The 22922-nt window shown below is 35.6% G+C and overlaps 1 protein-coding gene across 1 annotated transcript in view; it reads left to right on the forward strand.

The window, feature by feature from the left end:
• The window catches only part of RFX6 (regulatory factor X6), a 66296-nt gene that overhangs the window by 15316 nt on the left and 28058 nt on the right, over positions 1 to 22922 (forward strand). The window contains exons 5-6 of the mRNA XM_077159306.1: positions 1558 to 1635; positions 3217 to 3244. Coding sequence (XP_077015421.1) covers positions 1558 to 1635; positions 3217 to 3244 — 106 coding nt within the window. The remainder of the gene's footprint in view (positions 1 to 1557; positions 1636 to 3216; positions 3245 to 22922) is intronic.

The raw sequence follows: 22922 nt of genomic DNA on the forward strand, positions 1-22922 counted from the left end.
TTTGGTATTTAAAAATTAAAAAAATAAAAAGAGCGGCTCAGGTTGGTTTCCTGGGCCTATGTGGGGTCTTCTTAGATTCATCCTCCAGGGGGTATTTTATGACTCTAGGCCTGAGGAGTGACCAGGTGGTGGCTGTTGTGGGGGGTGTAAATGCTTGGATGTTGGGACTGCAGTGTCCACAAGAGGCTCCTCACAATGCACATATAAGCAGGGGTTGGGAAGAGAAGGGGTGCCGGGCAGCTCGCTTTTACCACCAGGCTCCCATGTGAGACTCCAGGGGTCCAAGCATTCTAAATTCAAACCTGCCCACCAGATCATTTGGAAGGTAAAATTGTTAAGGTAGGAGGATAGAAGTACTTCACCTAGCAGTTTGTTAGCTGGGTTTATATTTTTTTAATATTTGGATATATGGCCGGTGGATCTCTAATTGTACTCTTGCCCCAGGCCCTTGAGATGTTTAGGAGTGAATCTAGTGGACTAAGTCCTTTATTTATTGCTCAGGTCAGAGAAAGGATCTTGAAGTGGATATTCTTCATTGTCCCATGCACTTTAAACAGAGACAGTGGTGCTAAGAAATAAAACTTTGATATACAGTAAGTTGGGCTGGAGAACACTGGAAACCCTCTTAAGTTTTATTTTATCCCTTTCTAGATCTTAAATGCATACAAATCGAAAGGGGAGGTAAGCAAGCAACTAGTAGTAGTGCGGGAAAATGGAACTGACCATTGAGAGCAGATGGCAGCAGACTTTGCCACCCTCACTAAACACCCACTATTTGAATAACTTTTGTACAACACTTGTAACATTTGCACTCGGGTGTACAGTTATGTTAGGAGCCTGTGGCTTAGGAGAATAAGCCATAATTCAAAAAGCATGATATGTTGTACTTGTCTCGTGGCTCATGATCCACTGACACGTTTACAGCAAATTTTTTGCAGCACTGTTAATTCCCATGTGTCATATTTCTGTTGAAAAATGTACTTGTCTTCATCTCAAGTGTTCTGCAAAAGTTTGAAGTGAAGATGACAGTGAATGGGGTTTCGTATTTCTCATGAGAAAAATATCTTTTAAAAGGTCTTATGCTTCACACATATTCCTATGTGAGATGTCAGTGTTTTCCTCAGATATAATGTCATACTCTTTTCTCCATTCAATATGACATGCCATGAAGGAATCATGATATTTTTTCATTAAATTGACTCAATTCAAATTGAACCAAGCAATTTACAAATAGATTATACTTGACATACTCAGAGCTAATGACTACATTTGCAGGGATTTTGGTTTGTGAAGCCTAACTTTTTAGGGGATGTGAGGGGATTGGCACGAGGTGATTCTTCTATCTTTTTTGAGCCTAGACTCAGAAATGCAGTTGTATATGTAGAATTAGTGGGATTTAGCACATTAAGGTGCTGGTAGAAAGAATCAGGAAAGTAAGATCATGAAGGAATTGCAGTTCCTACTTGTATGGTTTACTTCGGTTTTATTTTAGGCATTCTTTTGTCTTCAACAAACTTCTTCATTAACACAGAGCTGGTTTCTGTTCTTGTTTTCTAGGTACCATTATTATGGGATTGGCATCAAAGAGAGCAGCGCCTACTACCACTCAGTTTACTCGGGAAAGGGCCTGACAAGGTAGAGTCCCACCATCTTCAAGACAGGTTTTTTTCTGATTTCTGCAAATATATGCTATCTACTCAATAGATTTACTTTTTTATTTTGCTTATTGAAATGCTTTCTCTTAAGGGTTAGGCCTTAATTTCAACTTTGAATAGAATTTACAATTATGTGGCCTAAATTACTGAGCAATTTAGATAATTTGCAGTCATTTATCAGAAGTTAGTGATGAGTCAGGTGTTCCAGAGAGATGAAACTGAAAACTCGGTGAAGCAAAATTGCTTTTAAATTATTATTTACTCATAAGTCTGAGTTCAATTTTCAGACTGGGTTCAATAAAATAAAAGCAGAAAATGTGTTTATATTGTTTTTTTCCTAAGAAACAAACTGTTCTCCAATCTGTGTACTTACCCATATCTTACCCAGATATCTTACTCAGATAAAAAGTTTATTACAATCTTCTCTAATCACATATGCTTTGAATACCATCTCCTGATGATTTTCAAATTTGAATTGTTTAGATCTCTGTGACAGGGAAAACACAAACAAGTACACAGAACAGGTTGCTTTTAGCTGCCATTAAACACTGGGCAGAGGTTATTGTCTTGACAAATGAGGTGACATCAAATAAACCAGTGATAATATGCAATACTTTCTGTAAAGTATGGGAGTCTGAATAACTAATTCTGTATCTGAGATTGCCTGATGTTATGATTTACCAAGAACTGTTTTCAGCTCTCAAAAGAAAAAAAATTTTTTGAAAAATAAATTATCTTGTGGAAAAAAAATTTAGCCACCTGAGTCATACTAAGAACTTAGATAAGAGGCAGCCTTCCAGCCGCTACCTGCTGTCAAGTACAGACATGGGCTACAAGACTCTGAGATGTTAGATTAATGGAAGGTCTTGTTCTAAGGCTGGAGGCTCAGGTCTGCTGCCATCTGAGCTGGGTCTTTAGCTTCTCAGCCCCTTTTATGATAACTGATCTCTAAATAAGGAAAGGATCGGGCAAAGGCTGCCTTGCATGGAGGTTATGATAATACTGGGAAGAATATATGTGAATGAAATATTCCATGAATGGAATATTTCTGAACTCTACAGAGAAAAGAGGCAATTTAAATTCTATGAATTGAAATGATAACTTTAAACAAAGTCCTGATACATAAAAATAGGCTTAAGAATTGAATATGAAGGAGTATGTTAGAAAAAGCTATTTCTGAGCATTAAAAAAATACTATGAATATAACTCTGTCATGATCTTAAGACCACACTATGTTAAGATGACAAGATTACTGTTATTTAATAATCTAAGCAAATTATGTTTTCTGGAACATCTTTGACAAATGTTTAATAACAGGTGTTTTTTTAGCCTCAAAGCTTACCTGACTTCCCTAAATATCCCTCATTTTACTTTCACCTAAAGAACTTTTTGAGTAAGTTGAGAAAGATGCTTGGATGTCTTTGAAGACCCAAACAGATTTCTCCAGATTTATTTCTCTGATCATGGTATGAAGTTACTACCTTTGTAGTTCCTCTGCATTTCTTCAAATGCTATTAACAGTTATTTTTTTGAACTAATGGAAAATGTACTGATTTTTAAGGTTTTCTGGAAGCAAGTTAAAGAATGAGGTAAGGATTATTTTCATCTGTATTTTAATTTGCTATAATATGCCTTATAAGCTGAACAATAAATGTTAATCATCTTTGTTGGCAAATTCAGACAAAAATGTTATTTACTGGTAGTCCCTTGAATGAGTGAGGACTTTAGACACAGCTAAATTAGATTTGGGGCAAATTGTGCTTCTTTACTGGACCTATTGCACAATTTCCAATTAGCCTAGGAGGGATCATTTTTTTTCCTAAATATCAAATATTTAGGAAATTTCAAAAAAAGAATAGCATTGATCCAAGAAATTTACACTTAAAAGAATAAGGAAAAAGTCTAAAGATATGGCAAGAATTGATATTTGGTGTATACCCATTTTGACAAAATCTTTAGTAGTTATCAAGAAGCCCAAATACTTGGGACTGTTTTACTACATTATGTGTGTGTTTGTCTGTCTGTCTGTCTATCTATCTATCTATCTATCTATCTATCTATCTATCTATCTATCTATCTATCTATCCATCTATACATACATACATACACTCTTTCTCCTTCCCCTCCCTTCTAGTGGAGAGCAACTCAGCAAACTGACTTTATCTAAATGAGCTAGACTACCATTAGGGACTTCATGGCTAATTAGACCCATGATAAGGCCCTCATTATCCTAAAGTTAACTAATGACTAAAAAGAGGTGCCACAGACGTACGGGCATGTGACAGTGTGTTATATGGTAAATTTTGACCTGAGGTAAGTCATAACTCCATTAGTTTGGTGAAATGATGCAAACATATTAAGAAAGAATATAAACCCCAACCCTCTGAGATGACCAATTTCTTTCTCCTAGTGCTTTTAATGCAGTTAATGGTTAATTACATAATAAAGTGCTCCAGATTGCTCTTTTTATCAATGAAATAATACCTCTTTATTAGATAAACAATTGTGAAACTGCAAAAATATTGACTCAGAAATAGCATTTCGGTTGACTAAAGTTTATGTCAATAGGGAATTTAAGTAATTTCTCTCAGGTGCTCTTTCTACCAGTTTGATGAGGCTGCTGATACAACTGACCTAGTCAATTGCTATTAGATATTGTGTATGGCAAGCCATTCTTTATAGAATAAAAGAAAAATATTTTTCAATTCTACTTTTTCCTCTTTAGAAGAGTATACTACAAATTAAGGTATAGATTTTTTTTTTCTTTTTTTTGGCTAAGTGAATAGGAAATATTTTACTCTGGGCTCTATAGCCTGTAAAATTTTGAAAGATCTCTGTAACAATAATAGGGTATAATATCATGATAATTATATAAATTAACACAGTTAAGGCATTTCTAAAGGCTCAGATAATTTTTAAACTCCTTTTTTTTGTATAGTATAACATATATGCAAAGCAAAGAAGGGAAAAAGCAATAGTTTTCAAAGCACTCTTCAACAAGTAGTTACAGGACATATCCCAGAGTTTGTCATAGGCTACCATACAATCCTCTCATATTTTTCCTTCTAGCTGCTCCAGAATATAGGAGGCAAGGAAGTTTAAATATTTTTTTATCATCACCATCGACTTTTATTCTGTCTTTTTTTGTGTGTGTGAAAAATAACATATATACAAAAAAGCTATAAATTGCAAAGCACAGCACCACAATTAGTTGTAGAACATATTTCAGATTTTCACATGGGTTACAATTTTAGTTTTTTACTTCTAGCTGCTCTAAAATACTGGTGACTAAAAGAGATATCAATTTAATGATTCAGCATTCATATTTATTTGTTAAATCCTATCTTCTCTGTATAACTCCACCATCACCTTTGGTCTCTCCATCCCTCTCTTTAGGGCTGTTTGGGCAATGGTAATTCTAAATTTTTCACATTGGAAGGGTCTGTCACTAATATGGGGTAGGAGATGGAACTATCTGATACTCTGGAGAGGCTGGGCTAGGTTTCAGGACTTATCTGGACCAGGGACCCATCTGGAGGTTGTAGGTTTCTGGAAAGTTACTCTAGTGCATGGAACCCTAGTGGAATCTTATATATTGCCCCAGGTGTACTTTAGGATTGGCCGGAATGGTCCTGGTTGGGGGTTGGCAGATTATGATAGGTAGCAAGGTCTAACTGAAGCTTGCATAACAGCAACCTCCAGAGTAGCCTCTCGGCTCTATTTGAACTCTCTGCCACTGATACTTTATTAACTATACTTCTCCCCCTTTTGGTCAGGATGGATTTGTTGATCCCATGGTGCCAGGTCTGGACTCATCCCTGGGAGTCCTCTCCCACATTCCCAGGGAGACTTTCAGCCCTGGATGTCATGTCCCACATGGGGGGGCGGGGGTGGGCAATGATTTCACTCATAGAGTTGGGCTTAGAGAGACTGAGGCCACATCTGAGCAACAACAGAGGTCCTCCAGAAGTAACTCTTAGGCATGCCTGTAGGTAATCTAAGCTTCTCTGGTAGCTACATAAGCTTCACAAGAGTAAGCCTCCTGATCCAAGGGCATGGCCTGTTGATTTGGATATCCCTAAAGTTTGATACAGTATGAGGGGATTCCTGATGGTAAGGATTAATAGTTCCAAATTTTTCTCCCATCCCTCAAGGGACTTTGCCAATATTTTTTGATTATCTGCTTTATATACTCCAGGATGTATCCAGGCATTACAATAATCTATACAGGATTAAAGGACCTGTTTCTTATTCTGTGCTCACTGTGTTTCAATTGTTCAAATGAGCTGTATAGATAGGTTGAATTAGACTATGCACTAAAGAAAATTTTCAGTTCCAGACCAAATAAACCTTTCTTCCATTGGTCTCAAAGAGTATGTGTGGTTCTAAAATATAGGCACCGTCTTCCTTATCCCTGTTTTCTGAATTACTTTAACCCCAACCTGTTCAGCTTCATTCTTATCTCTACATATCAGGTTATATATATATATAAGACAGCCTCTCAAAATCCAGAAATAATAATCACCACTCCGGACTTAATGTGTCTGCTCTAAAAGCTTACAATCTAGGCCCCTGGTTTCTTATAAGTGTTTTCTAAAGGTGACCATACTATTCTTATTCTTTTGTTTCTTGCTTATTTTGTCTCACCAAATGTCCCACATGTTCATTCACTTTGTTGCATGCCTCATGACTTTGCTCCTTTTTATAGCAGAACAACCTTCGTTCATAAGTATACACCATCATTTGTCAATCTACTTCTCGTCAGTGTATCTTTCAGCCACCTGCATTCATTGGGCATCACGTAGAGGGCCCAATGTCCATAGTCCATCAACATTCTCGATTTTAGATAATTTCATTGTTCCCAAGAGAAAGAAAACCAATGAACATACCCTCGCCAAATAGAAAATCTAAACCTCCTCTTAACTCTTGTCCCTCCCCCCATTATTTATCTCTGCTGTTGCTGTGGTAGTGCTGATGGTTTCCTTTTGAACATAGCTTGTAGCATGCAATAGCAGTTTTCCCCTTGTACCCTGAACTCTTTATACAAGTATCATATCTTTGAAGTAATTCTTGTGAGAATTCATATTTCTAGTGTTAATCAGTGGGACATGTAGGTCTATACAACCCCTTTCAATAATGTTCATCTTCACTATGATGATATTACTTATAGATCCACTAGAGAATCACCTTCACCCTTGTCTATTCTCTTATTTTGGAGTTCAACCTCATTAGCTAACAGTTCACCCATCTCTAGCTTCTATGTATCTCTAAGTCCCCTATAGTCTGTACTATAAGCCTCTGATTATACCTTTATGCTTTGTCATAAAAGTGGAATCATTCAATATCTATCCTTTTGTGTCTGACTAACTTCACTCAGCATTACGTCCTCAAGGCTCATCCATCTTGTCATGTACTTCAGGATGTCATTTTGTCTTACTGCTGCATAATATTCCATTGCAGGCTTATACCACATTTTGTTGATCCACTCATTTGTTGATGGGCATTTGGTTTGTTTCCATCTTTTGGTAATTGTGAATAACGCTACTATGAACATCAGTGTGCAAATGTCTGTTTGTGTCATTACTTTCAGCTCTTCTGAGTATATACCAAGTAGTACCTTTGCTGGGTCATAGGACAACTCATTATTTAGTTTCCTAAGGAACCACCAAACAGTCTTCCATAGTGGCTGCACCATTATACATTCCCACCATCAGTGCATAAGTGTCCCAGTTTCTCCACATCCTCTCTAAAATTTATAGTAATCGCAGTCATTCTTATAGGTGTGAGGTGGTGTCAGATAATTTTTAAAATGGTAATAAAATATTCATAAAGCACAGCTGAAAATTTATTTTTTCATGTTTGGGTCACCAAGCATCTTGGTTTGCTCGGGATTGGGGATTTCCTGGGCTGTGAGACTTCAGGGCAAACCAGACAGTTTGTTACCTTACAGATACTTCTGGTCATTTGAACGTTAGTAACTGTGAGGCAGGGAGAAGTGGTGCTAACATGGCTTATTTACATCTAAAGAAACGGAGGCTGAGAGATGTAGTTACTCTCTGAATTTAAAAAATTCAGAGAGCAGTTCTATTCTTTTAAACCCATGAGCAATAAATTAACCAATAGTTATGTAGTGTTACAGGTACTAGGGAACAAAATAGTGATTGAATAGGTATGGTCCTGCCCTCAGCGAGCCTTGTGGTGTAACAAGAAAAGGACAAGGAATTATACGTAAAGTAGTTATAAATGGGGTTATGGAGTTCACCTAGTTTAGGGACATTTCCTGCAGAAAGTGACATTTAAGTTAAGAAATGAAATTCAGTGGGAATTAGGGAGAAGAGTGAAGCCGGTGAAGAGAGAGAAGGAGCCTTCCAGACGGAGATAGCCACATAAAGGTAGGAGGTTCTCAGTCTCAACATCTTTGACCTTTTGGGGCTAGATAATCGCATGTTGTGGGAGCTGTTCTGAGCATGGTGGCATGTTCAGCAATATTGTATCATCCCTGGCCTCTGCCCAATAGAGTCCAGTAGCACTCTACCCTACTGTGGTATACAAAAATGTCTCTGACATTACCCAAAGTCCCTGTAGAAAAAATTAAAGAAGCTATTGGCTGTGATGCAGAATGAGGTGGACAGTGGAGGGAGCTGTGTGCAGAGGCTGAAATGGATTCTGCAATGAGAAGCCACTGGTGGTGGGGGGGGGTGTGGTGTGATCAGACTTGTATTTTGTAAAACCCATTCTGACTATGCTATGGAGAAGGGTATGAGAAAGGAAGCCAGTAATTCCATTGGAGATGGTACTGGTCATATGGACAAGAGAAGATTGGAAGTAGGAATAATAGCCAGGAGGATGGAGAGAAGTATTAGCTATATTTTCAAATATATTCTGACTGAAGCAACTAAGTGTTTGTGTCATAATCTGAGATAGGAAACTTTGGAGGAGCAGAACAGATAGTGGGTTCTGTTTGCAACTTGTCATGTTTAATGTACTTGTGAACCATCCAGTATAGATCTGAAGTGGGCTTAGTCAGATATATGTGACTGGGATAGAGGTTTTAGTCAGAGATTTTATTTGATGGTTAGTGAAACCTGAGCAAAGGGTTAAAATGCTTATGGAGAAAAATGAATGAGGAGAGAAGAAGTTATTTGAAAAGAGTTGTGAAAAGTGGGGAAGAGGAAGAAGCTTAAGAAATAACTGTAGATAATCCAGAGATGTAAGAAAAATAGGAAGAAAATGTGGTTATTATGGAAGCCAAGGGAAGAGAATGCCTCTAATATTAGGGAGTGGCTGCTACTATCAAAAAGAGCTGAGAGGTCATCAAAATATGGACTGGAAAGGATAAATGAAATTAGTTAACCGGAGATAATTAATAGCTTTGGAGTGGATAATTTCAGTGGATACCTAGTGTGACATGAGTGCGGAGTGGATGAAATGTAGAAAATTTAAACAAGTTAAGAGTGATAGCTAAAGGAGGACTTGACATTTCATCCTGAAGGATAATTGGACAGATGTTCGAATGTTGTTGAAACAGAACTTGTAAGAGTAGAGACTGGAGACATGAAAGAGAGAAGAAAAATAAGAACAAAATGTCACTGAGGAAGTGGGAAGGGAGGAGCTTCAGAGTACAGGTAGAACTGACCCTAGATAAAAGGAACACATCTTCCATTAAAATTGAATAGAGGAAAGGCTAAGTTCAGGAGCAAGTAGATTCGTAGCAGGAAGATGGGGTAGGTTCTACTTGGGAGTTTCAGATTTTTCTCTGAGTTAGTAATTTAGATCACCTGCTCTCATTGAAAATTGTAGAAGTAGGAGTTTGGAGAGCTTAAAGAAATGAGACAACATAAAGTTTCAGTGGCTCAGAGAGTTCAGAGTTGAGAGGTTATCCTGGAAGTTATTCCTTCTCATTATATAGATATCCCCTTTTTATTTTATTGTGTATTGGAGTGGCTAGAGGAAAGTATCTGAAACTGTTGAAATGTGTTCCAGTAGCCTTGATTCTTGAAGAAGTATGCATTATGACATAGCTTTTACAATGTGATTGTGTGCTGGTGAGAACCTTAGGTCTGATGTTCCCTTTATCCACAGTATGAACAATTGAGTTAATAAGGATAGGAAACGAATGAATAATAGGGGGGATGGTAGGTAAAAAATTGGGTAGAGTAAGATACTGGTGGTCTGTGGGAGAGAGGGGTATAGGATGTATGCATTTTTTCTTTTTTCCTTTGCTTTCTTTTTCTGGAGTGATGCGAATGTTCTAGAAATAATCATGGTGATGAATACCCAGCTGTATGATGATGTTGTGAGCTGTTGATTGTGTACTATGGATGGAGTATGCATGTGTGAAAATTTCTCAAAAAAGAGAAAGTACCAGTTCTTCTCAACCAGGATTTCCAGGGAGCCTTGCCCTAACCAGCAAAAATGCAAAATATTTAAAACAGTCATATAAGAGAAGCTAAGGACCTATCTGAAACACACACACACACACACACACACACACACACACACACACACACACACAGATATAAAAGGTAATTTAGAATGAAAAGGTACATTACATGCCTGTATAGGAATACTAGCTACTCTAAACATTATAATAATCCATAAATTAATTTAGATATTTAATACTCTAGTAAACATTTGAGTGACTATTCATTTTTGGAAATGACCAGAATGGTATATGCCTGATCTAGAAAAATAACAAGATGCAATAGTTAAGAGAAGTGTAAAAGGAAAGAAAAGTCAAGGGGATTTTCAAATTCCCCTTCAAATCATAGTCCAGCAGCTATCAAAATATGACACTACGAGACTGACCAAACTATAGATGGAATGAAACAGCACAGATAGATACCTGAAAAAATACCCTAGTATATACAGCAATTTAGTGTATGATCAAGGAGACATTACAATCAATGAAAAGAGAAAATAGTTTTTACTTGTTTTGTAGTAATTTTTTATTAGATAAGTTGTGGGTTTACAGAAAAATCATGCATAAAATGCAGGGATCCCATACACCACTCTAGCATTAACATCTTACATTAGTATGGTACATTTGTTACCATAAAAATGTATGAACGTACATTTTTTATAATTTGCACTATTAACTGTAGTCCATATTCACCTTACGTTTCATTGATTGTGTCATACATGGACTTAAAAAAATTATTCTAGTAACACATAAATAACTTAAAATATCCCCTTTTAACCACATTCAAATACATAATTAAGTGTTTTAATTTATTTCACAATGTTGAACTATTATCACCCCATCTACTATTAAAACGTTTTCATCATACTGAATAGAAGCACTGTACTTAACTCTCTATTCCCTGTCCCCACTCCATCCCATGGTAATAACCTATATTCTAGATTCTGACTCCATGAGCTTGCTTATTTTAAATCAGTGAGATCATAAAATATGTGTCCTTTCATGTCTGGCTTATTTTACTCAACAAGATGTCTTTAGGGTTCATCCATGCTGCTCTATGTATGAGAACTTCATTCCTTTTTCATGCTGAATAATATTCTACTTGTGTATGTGCTACATTTTGTTTATCTATGCATCAGTTGATGGACACTTGGGTTGCTTCTATCTTTGAGCAATTGCAAATAATTTCGCTTTGAACATTGGTGTGCAATATCTGTGCCCCTACTTTCAATTATTTTGGCTATATGCTTAGAAGTGGGATTGCCAAGCCATATGATAATTTATACTTAACTTTCTTTGGAAACACCAACCTGTTTTCCATAATGGATACACTATTTTGCATTCCCATCAATGATGAATGAGGGTTCCTATTTTTCCTCTTCAACATCCTCTCCAACACTTGCAATTTTCTGTGTTTTTCCTTTTTTTTTTCTGTTTTATAGTTTTTGGCAAGCAAGTCCTTTATATACTTATTTTGATTTATTCCTAGATATTTGATTCTTTTAGTTGCTAGTGCAAATGATATCTTTCTCTTGATTTCTTCTCCCAATTGTTCATTACTAGTATATAGAAACAATACCAATTTGTGGGAGTTAATCTTGTAACCTGCCACTTTGCTGAATTCATTTATCTGTGGATTTTTCAGGATTTCTCTATATAGGATTATGCCATCTGCAAACAGTAAAAGTTTTACTTCTTTTCCAATTTGAGTGCCTTTTATTATTTTTTTCCTTGCCTGATTGCTCTGGCTAGAACTTCCAGTACAATGTTGAATAACTGTGATGAGAGAGAGCATCCTTATGTTGTTCCTGATGTTAGAGGGAAAACTTTGTCTTTCACCATATGAGGTGTAAGGTACGAGTTTAGCTCTTGGTTTTCCTGTTTGCCCTTTACTATGTTAAGGATGTTTCCGTCTATTCTTAGTTTGCTGAGTGTTTTTTTTTTTATAAATAAGTGGTGATGGATTTTGTCAGATGCATTTTCTTCATCAACAGGGATGATCACATGTTTTTTTCCCCTTCATTCTGTCAATTTGGTATACTACATTAATTGATTTGCTTAAGCTGAACTACCGTTGCATATCTAGGCTAAATCCCACTTGATCATGATGTATAATTCTAATGTGTTGTTGGATTTCTTTGAGGCTTTTTGTGCCTATATTCAGAAGAAATATTGGTCTATATATTTCTTTTCTCATGGCCTTCTTATATGACCTTGGAATGAGGGCGATGTTAGTTTTATAAAATGAATTTGAGGACATTCCCTTCTTTTCAAGTTTTTGCGATGTTGAGTGGATTTGTGTTAATTCTCCATGGAATATTTGATTAAATTTGCCATCTGGTTTTGAACTTTTCTTTGTTGGGAGGCTTCTAATTGCTGATTCAATTTTTTTACCAGTTGTTGATTTGTTGAGGTCTTCTATTTCTTTTGGAGTCAGCGTAGGTAGTTTGTGTGTCTCTGGGAATTTGTTTCATTTCATCTAGATTTTCCAGTTTGTTGGCATACAGTTGTTTTAATTTCTGGGAGGTTAGGGTAGTAATGTTCCTCTATTCGTTTCTGATTTTTGTTTGTTGTAACCTCTCTCTTCATCAGTCTAGCTAAAGTTTGTCAATTTTATTGATCTTTTCAAAGAACCAACTTTTAGCATTGTTGATTATATATTTTTAATTGCATTTTTTCCTGCTCTAATCTATGTTATTTTCCTCCTTCCATTTGCATTGGGCTCAGTTTGCTTTTGTCCTAGCTTTTCCATTTTGGAGGTTAAGTCTCTGATTTTAAATCCTCCTTCTTTTTTATTTTTTAGTTATTTTTTCTTATTTTTTAATGTAGCATTTGCAGTTATAAATTTCCCTCTCAGCAGTGCCTTTGCTGTATCCCATGAGTTTTGGTATGTTGTATTTCTGTTTTCATTCATCTCAAGATATTTCCTAATTTTCCTTGTGATTTTTTATTTAACTCATTGGTTGTTTAAAGGTGTGTCGCTTAATCTCCACAGAGTTGTGAATTTTCCATTTATCCTTCTTTATTGATCTCTAGGTTCATTTCATTGTGGTCAAAGAAGATACATTTTATGATTCTGATAGTTTTAATCTACTGAGACTTGTTTTATGACCTAACATAAGGTCTATCCTGGAGAATGATCCACATGCACTAGAGAAGAATGCGTGTACTATTTTTGTCGGGTGAAATGTTCTATATGTGTCAGTTAGATACAGTTGATTTAGATGATTGATCAAGTCTTCTGTTTCCTTATTGATCTTCTGTTAGATGTTCTATCCTTTATTGAAAGTAGCATACTTAAAGTCTCCTACCAGTAAGGTAGAACTGTTTATTTCTCTCTTCAAATCTGTTAATATTTGCTTCATATTTTTGAGGCTCTGCTGTTAGTTGCATATATTTCTTTAATCGTTACGTCTTCTTGCTGAATTGACCCCTTTAGCAGCATAGAATTGCCTTTTTTTCCCCTCACAACAATTTTTAACTGAAAGTCTATTTTATCTGACATTAGTGTAGCTATCCCATTTCATTTTTCCATCCTTTCACTTTCAATCTACTAACACTTTTGAATTTACGTTGAGTCTCTTTTAAACAGCATATAGGTGAGTCATACTTTGTTATCCATTCTGCCAATCTCAGCGTTTTGACTGGATAGTTTAATTCATTTACTTTTTCTTTTTTTAAAAAAAAATTAATTTACTTTTAAAGTGACTACTGATAATGCAGGACTTTCTTTCTGCCATTTTGCTATTTAGTCTTTATAAGTCTTAGACCATTTTTGTCTCTTAATTCTCTTTTAATACCTTCTTTAATATGCATTTGATTTTTTTTTGTATTGTACCATAGTGAGTACCTTCTCATTTATTTCCGCATATGTTTTTCATATATATTTTTTGTGGTTGCCATGGGGTTAAAATTTAGCAATCTAAACACATAACAATCACATTTGATTAGGTACCAACTTGACATCAATAGCTTACACATACATTTTTAGTGTATGCCTCTTTTCCCCTACCTTTTATTATACTTGTTACAAATTATACCTTTTTACATTGTATGTCCCAAACCATAGAATTGTCTTTACTTTTATACATTTACATTTTAGCACCTGTAAGAAGAAGTGGAGTTATGTACCAAGATTACAATACAGTAGTACTGGCATTTATAGTTACCCATCTGATTATGTTTACCAGAGGTCTTTATTTCTTTATGCCACTTTGAATCACTGTCTAGTGTCCTTTCTTTTCAGCCTGAAGATCTCCCTTTAGCATTGCTTGTGGGGCAGGTCAAGTGGTAATGAACTCCCTCAGATTTTGCTTATTTGGGGATGTCTTAATATCTCCCTCATTTTTAAAAGAAAGTCTCACCGAATATCAAATTCTTGGTTGGCAATTGTTTTCTCTCAGCACTTGAGGTATTTCAACCTATTGTCTTCTCGCCTCAATGGTTTCGGATGAGACATGGACCCTTGATTTAATTGGGAGTCTCTTGTACATTGCTTTGCTCTTGCAGCTTTCGGAACTCTTTACTTGTCCTTTGCATTCCATAGCTTAGTAAGTATATGGCAGGACACATTTCTCTTCACTTTTACCCTGTTTGATGTTCTCTGGACTTCATGGGTGTGGGTATTTACATATTTTGCTAAATTTGGGGAGTTTTCTTTCATAACCTTTTTGAGTATTCCCTCTTTCCTTTTATTTATTTCTTCCCCTTCTGGAACTCCCAGGATGCGTGCATTGGTACGCTTGATGGTGTTCCACAGGCCTTTTATGTTCTCTTTGCCTTTTATCATTCTTCTTTCTTCCGGCTCCTCTGTCTGATGCATTTCAGTTGTCTTGTGTTCCAGTTCACTGACTTTTTCCTTCTATCAGCTCCAATCTGCTGTTGAAATCTTCCCAGGAATTTTCCATAGTTTTCAACTTGAGTCATCCTGTTAGTTTCCTTTTAAAAATGTGTATCTCTTTATTGAGATTCTCATTTTGTTCATTCATATGAATGAGCTGATCTTCTTTATTGATGTTTTCTGGATTTTTATCCTCTTCCTTTGAATGGGCCATCATTTCCTATTTGTTTGTTGAGTAGCCTTTTTAGTGCAGTATACATTTTAATATCTTAAAATGTTAATGTTGGGATTTGTTCCATGAGTTATTTGTTTCTTGAATTTGTAATCAACTAGTGTTATGGCAGAGATTTTCTTGAGTCTAACAGCCAGCAAACTCAAGCAACCTAAGCAAAAAAAGTCTTTCCCCATGCTTGCAAATTGGCTTTGCATTAGCTGGCTCTCTCCTTCAGAGTTCAATCCTTCTAGTAAGACAGTCAGCCCAAGGTGAATACAGAGTGCAGGGTTGTTCTAGTTTGCTAGCTGCTGGAATGCAATATACCAGAAATGGAATGGCTTTTAAAAGGGAGAATTTAATGAGTTGCAAGTTTACAGTTCTAAGGCCGGAAAAATGTCCCAATTAAAACAAGTCTATAGAAATGTCCAATCAAGGGCATCCAGGGAAAGATACCTTGGTTCAAGAAGGCCGATGAAGTTCAGGGTTTCTCTCTCAAGTGAGACGGCACATGGAGAACACAGTCAGGCTTCTCTCTCGGCTGGAAGGGCACATGGTGAATATGGCATCATCTGCTAGCTTTGTCTCCTGGCTTCCTGTTTCATGAAGCTCCCCGGGAGGCGTTATCCTTCTTCATCTCCAAAGGTCGCTGGCTGGTGGACTCTCTGCTTCGTGATGCTGCAGCATTCTCTGCTCTCTCTGAGTCTCTCATTCTCCTCTTTTATAGGACTTTGGAAACTAATCAAGACCCACTCAAATGGGTAGAGACATGTCATCTCCTAATCCAGTTTAACAACCACTTTTGACTAAATCACATCAACCAGGGAGATGATCTCATTACAGTTGCAAATATACAGTATTGAATAGGGATTATTCTACCTTTATGAAATGGGATATATATTAAAACATGGCTTTCTTAGGGGGCATACTTCCTTTCAAACCAGCACAAGGATCCTCCCTGTTTCATCTGCTCCTATATCTTCTCTTGGGGTTGTGCTTGCTAATGGCTTTAGGTATTCCCCTGTATACAGAAATTTGGGTCCCCCCTCCACTCCATGGGAAACAGACCTTCTTCTTTTCCCAGGTGTTCCATGACAGGACTTAAAACAGGTAATCTTTTGCCCCAGGCCACCAGACTCAATTGTTTCTTACTCTGTATTTGCTTTCTCAAGGTGCTTCTGCTTGGAGGGAAACTATTTTTGGTGGTGGTGGGGCACTCTGGAGAGCTGTTTCCCAAGCCAGTCATTCCCAGCTAAAACAAGGCCAGGGGCTCTCAAAGAGAGCATGCACTGGCTCCAAACTTCTCTGGGGAGAGGTGAAGGACAAGCCAGGAAGGGCATCAGAAGCTTCTGCATTGGCTCTCTAAAGCTGTGCTTTCTTGTCTTGTGAGAAATGTCCATCAAATATAGTCCTTCCACTGTTACCTGAAGCTCTAAGTAAGTACATTGTCCTTAAGTCTTCTCTGCTGCCTTTGTCTGGGGTGGTTTAGGGCAATAGCCACCCTCAGAGCTGGCCCCCAAAACTTTGAAGTAGCTGATTGAGAGCAATGGTCAGTGCTAAGGACTTACGCCCCTAGACCTTGAGGACCAGTTTTTTTATGTCCTGCTCTGGCTCCAGCTGGCCACACCTTACCTTACTGCTGTCTGCTGGGGTTGAGGGATGGGTGACAGTTGCTTTCCAAGGGAGAGTGCAGTTCAGTGATATTTAGTGCAATTTACCAGTCTCTTCCTCCTGGCACTTCCCTGCATGGTGCACTGTGTTCTACTAGTCTGCGGTTTTGAAATAGTTTATTCAGACAGTTCCTGTCTGTTTAATAGTATCTCTGGGGAAGGGGCTGGTTTCTGGAGCTTTGTACTCTACTATCTTCCCACAATCCTCAAGAGAAAATACTTTTTTTTTTTCAATGGGTTGTGTTAAGTCCTTTCCAGAGGTGCCAAATAAATAAAATTCTTCAGGGCATAATATTAGAAAAATGGATTATCTTGGAAAAATAAATTTTTCTACATTATGCCTTATAAATTTCATCTGAATTATTAAATGTAAAATGAATACTTAAGAGAAATAAATGTATATATATCATTTCTGTATTCAGAGTGACTCCCTCAGCATAAAAAAATTAAGAAATCTCAAAGTATAATATGTAAAAACATAGAAACATAAGACTTCTTTGCATCAAAAATATATATACAGAATTAGAAGTCAAAGAGAAAACTGGAGAAGTATTTTTGGCAAATATGAAAATGGGGTAATGTTTACTACATGAAGAAATCCTACTCGTTTGCAAAAAAAAAAAAACATGAAGACTACAATAGATAAATGGTAAAAGACATGGATAGATACTTCACATAAGGAAACAGGCAAATGGCTAATAAAATGTATGAACATGGGCTATCAAAGAAATAAAAATTAAAAATTAAATAACATGTTAAATGATAAAATGATCAAATATTAAGAAATTATAATGAGGCTGATGAAGGTATGGTAAGAAGCAATTTCATGTCCTACTGGTGAAGGCTGAACAAACTTTGAACAATCATTGAAAGAGTTGTATCAAGAGTCATTAAAATGTTCATGCACTTTCTCTTACTAATTCTACCTTTTTCTTTTAATGAATCTCACATAAAGGAATAATAGAAAATGCAGATTAAATGTGATGCACAGAATTGTTATTGAGCACGATGGAAACTGCATGCAATCTGACTAATAATAATGAAATGGTTATGTAATTTAATGATAATTTTATGGAAGAGTATTATTTCATTTGTTGAAAGCTTCTTTTGGTGATATAGAGAAATGTTAATGAGAAAGACAAAAAGGATATACAAGTACATATGTATGTATTGGCCTCAAATAGGTACAATATGCATAAACTGAATATTTCTATGATCTGTCAATCTATAAATAATTGACAGCGGATTGACATCTAGAACTGTGTGCTGCAATATGGTAGCCACTAGCCGCATAAGGCAAGTTAAATTAAAATAGAGTAAAATTTAAAATTCAGTTCCTTAGTCACACTGGCCACATTTCAGGTGCTTAATAGCTATATGTATTTTGTGGCTACCATATAGTGCAGATATAGAACATTCCATCATTACAGAAAGTCTGATTGGGCGGCACTGATCTAGAATATGTAAATTCAACTCAAAAAGAAAACCCAGGAGATATATGGTAGATATACTGCAAAATATATGAACAGGCAATGCACACAAGATGAAAAAGGAATGTCTAATTAATAGCATTGGTGCTTATGGCGCCTCCTCTGGTGGCCCAATGTCAATAAAATTCTGAATACCATTCCTGCCGGTAAACATAGAAAAAGTTCTCAATCTAAACATTAATCAGGGAAAGGCAAGCTAAAACCACTAGGAGATATTATTTCACAATTATTGGATCAGCAACAATTAAAAAAATCTTAAAATGGAATGCTGGTAGGAATATGGAGTAAAGGAACTCTCATGAACATCTGGAGAGACATTATCCAGTAAAGCTGAAGATCCACGTTCTTCATGACTGCATTCCTAGAGAAACTCTCACACTGTGCACAAGAAGACATGTATGTGGATTTCATTGCAGCATTGATTATCATCACAGAATCTTAGAAAAAAATCTAAATGTCCATTATGATATAATTGAAGAATAAATTCTTGTGTACTTATACAATGGAATACTATACTGCTTTGGAATAGTTGAACTGCAGCTATAGAACAAATTAGGTTTGGGTCTCAAAAACCCAAAGTTGAATATGGAAGGGCAGCCTGTTGAGTGCAGAAGAATACATAATGTATGGTATCAGTTTTAAAGCAGTAGTATATATTGTTTAAGGATATTTACATGCAAGATAAATTTTTAAAGATTTGAATAGTAATTATGAAAAACCAAATCCAGAACATTAATTGCTTCTTGTGGAGAGGCAAGGAGATGTGATTAGGGAGCTCTGCGAAGGTCATTTTAATATTTGAAAGGCCTAGTATCTTAAATAGGTGGTAAGTACCTGGATATTTATTATTTGTCTTTATACCTTTTTAAAATTATTAACTAATTCATAGTAGAGAAGCAAACAAACAATAACAAGAGCAAAATGAAAAATCAGGAAGAGAAGTGTAAGAGCAGTTATCATTTCATGTGTTGAATTCCATTGTTTAAAATTTTTTTATTCATAAATGTTGTGGCTCAAATAGCAATGCTCAGAGAACCTCTTAGAATCCTCACTGGAATAAAACAAACAAACAAACAAGCAAAAACAAATCCCAGTACTTTGTCTTGTCTGGTTAGGAAAACTTTCCTTTTCTTCTGAATCTGCAAGTGTGGGGCTAAATTTCACATTACATAGCTGAGTGGTCATTTTTCCTTAGGGATTAAGCCCCTTCATTTCATGCATTTCAACCAGGAAGTTTCTCTGATAGCCTGAGTTTCCTTCTCCCTTAAGGTCAACCTTTCATAGCCAGTTTAACAACTTTGTACCAAGATAAATAACAAATCCTCCCTCCTTAGTATATGCTTTTCAAATATTTGTAGACTGTTATCATGCTCTCCTTTAGTCATCACTTAGCCAACCTGTGAAGCTTAACTCCTTTAATCTTTACTCATAAATCAGACCCTCTTGTCTTCTAATCATATTTGCTTCTTTTCTGTAGGTCTCTTTTTCCTTTCTTTTGGAAATAATATTAATAGCTCACAAGAATATTGAAGTAATTTTGTCAGTCAAGGAGGGAAAAACTCCAACTCTGCAGCTGGCCTCTGATTTGACACCTCCTTCAGTTCAATTAAAACAAAAATATTATTGAATTAAAATGATCATATTTTACTTTTTATAAATCATCAGCTCCTCCCTTATTTTTGTGCTATTACACATTCTGGAAAGGATATTATTGCTTTATTTATGCAGTTGGTACCATTTTTGGTCACTATTATTGACATATCCTAACAAATTTAATTAAAAATTTTTTCTTTGGACTTTTTGGCCCCTTATTGATGATCTACACATTTATTACACAAATTATTAATTACAACATGAGTGTTCTAAAAAAGTTTAAATAAAAGACATATTTTGTTCCTTAATATGTGTTTCCTTATTCCTGCAACAGTTTTTATTGGGGAATGTATTATTCTTAACATAGAGTTTTAAAAATAGCCATAAGATGAAAATGTGAGTACCTATGACATACCTTAAAAGTGAAACATCCCCTGTGTGCCCTAACTCATCACTTACCCCTCTCTCCCTCCTGAACATTACCACTTTGCAGAATTTGGTGTTAAATCACTCCTTTGCCTTTCCCTAAAATTTCATCATGTTAGATTGTACCTCTATACAATATTGTTTAGTATTGCCTGGCTTCTCCCGACATAGAATTTGATTCATACTATATGTATTTTCCTGTGACTTTCTGTTTTCAATCAATATTAGGTTTTGGGATTTGTCAATGTTAATGTATGTAGTTCTCACTCTTTTCTTTGTACTGTTGTATAGTATTCCATTGCATGAAAATGTTAAAATGCATTTATTCATTCCACTTGTGATGGACTCTTTTTTCTTGACAAGTGGTATTTTCTAGGTACACATGTATATGAGTTTCTCTAAAGTATATATTCAGGAATGAATCCTAAGTGCTAGGGTATGCTTATGTTTAATTTTATAGTTAAGGACAAGTTGTTTTAGATAGGAATAGTATCAACTTATACCCCCTCCAGCAGTGTGCAGACATTCTTTTTGTGCCACATCCTTACACACTTGAGATTGAGTGGCATTTTAGTGTTTGCTAGTCCTGTGTGTGTAAGCTGGTATCTGTGGCTTTAATTTGGAAATGAAGTTTTGAATCCAAAAAGCATGAATATCTTTGTGGATTCTTTTTGGCCATTTGTATTTTTTTCATTTGTGAAATGCTTGTTCAGCTCACTATTTTCCTATCTTTAAAATTTGATTCTTGGAAATTCTTTGTATATTCTGGGTATGGATAGCCTACAGATTAGGTGTTTTAACTACCAGTTGGTGACATAGGCCAACAACACTCTATAGTGTCTTTGATGAAGATAAATTTTTATTTTATGGTTAACTTTTTTTTCTTCTTCTTTTTTTTTTTTTTTGCATGGGCAGGCACTGGGTATCGAGCCCAGGTCTCTGGCATGGCAGGCAAGAACTCTGCTTGCTGAGTCACCATGGCCCGCCCTTTATATCTTGTTTTAAAAAAAAAAATTGTTGTGTATTCTAAAGTCATAAAATAGTCTTCTAATTTTATGTCTTCTAATTTTTAAAAACCAAGTTTTAAAGTTGTTCTGAGCATCTAAGTCTTCATTTCACCAGTAATTGATTCTGAGTTCAATATGTGGTATGGAGCCATTTTTATCTCTTCTAATCTGAAAAGCCAATTCTTTTTTTTATCTCCTTTTCTTCAATTAGAGAAGTTCTGGATTTATAGAGCAATCATGTATAAAAACAGGATTCCCATAAACCATTCTGTTGATAATACTTTGCATTGGTGTGGATCATCCGTTACAATTGGTGAAAACACATTTTTATAAATGTACCATTAACTATAGTCAGTCCACGGTTTAACTTAGGGTTCACAATTTGGGTTGTTCCATTGCAATGCAAATTCTGTCATGTATTCTTGGGGCATTTTCTGGACTGTATGTTCCATCCCAGAGTTCCTTTGTCTATCCTTGGGGCAATATCACTTTTATTTATTAAAACTACATAGTATGTCTTATATTTGTTAGCATAAATCCTCCTGCCAGGTCTTTCTTACCCTAAATGTCTTCTCTATTCTTGATCTTCAGCATTTCCATATATATTTTAGAATCATCTTGTTAAATTTCACAGAAAATTCTGTTGGAATTTTTATTATAATTAAATTGAAGAGGTATATCAATTTGTGTTGAAATTGAAATTTTCAGAATGTTGAGTCTTCTTATTCATAACTTCTTCAATACCTTTTGATAAAATTTAATAATTTTCCTACAAACATTTTGCAAATATGTTAGAGTTATCCTTAGATATCTTCTAATATTTGTTAGTATTTTACATAGTATCTTTTTTATTGCATGTTCTCGATGTATGGTCCTTGGTTTTAGAAAGTCAGTTGACCTTTGAATTGATCTTCTACCCGGAAAATTTGCTAAAACACCCTCCTACTATTAATTATAACAATTTTTTATGCACATTGTTTCAGGTTTTCAATGCAATCATTCATGTCAGTTGTAGATATGGTAGTTTTCTTTCTTCCTTTCCAATCCTCAATGTTTAATCCTTTTTCTTGTCTTCTGCTCTGGGTCGGAACTCCAGTGTTTAATAAAAGCAGGACAGCAGGCAACTTTATATTGTTCATGATTTTTATGGGAATGGTTATACATTTTTACCATGAATGTGATATTTGCTGTGACTATTTGACAGATACTCCTTATTGGGTAATTAAGGAATTTTTCCTCTATTTCTAGCTTACCGTGTGTGTGTGTTTAGTGAATAGTGGTTGGATTTTTAGCAATTTTTTTAGCATCAATATAAATGATTGTATGACATATGGCTTTATTCTTTTTCCATAATTGTGGTGAATTTAAACCAAATTAGCTATGATATTTTCTAAAAATTGCTGGATGTAGTTTGCTAATATTTTGTTTGGTAGTATTATAAGTATGATCATAAGTGAGATTGGCCTATAATTATTTCTTTATCTGTCATTGTTTGGTTTTGGCATAAAAGATAAACTGGATTGGGAAGAGGTCTTGTTTCTGTTATCTAAAAGAATTCTTATAAATTTGAAATTATCTGTTTCCTGGATGCTTGTTAAAATCCACTGG

Source organism: Tamandua tetradactyla, chromosome 5 (assembly GCF_023851605.1).
Source record: "Tamandua tetradactyla isolate mTamTet1 chromosome 5, mTamTet1.pri, whole genome shotgun sequence".
Classification (NCBI taxonomy): Eukaryota; Metazoa; Chordata; class Mammalia; order Pilosa; family Myrmecophagidae; genus Tamandua; species Tamandua tetradactyla.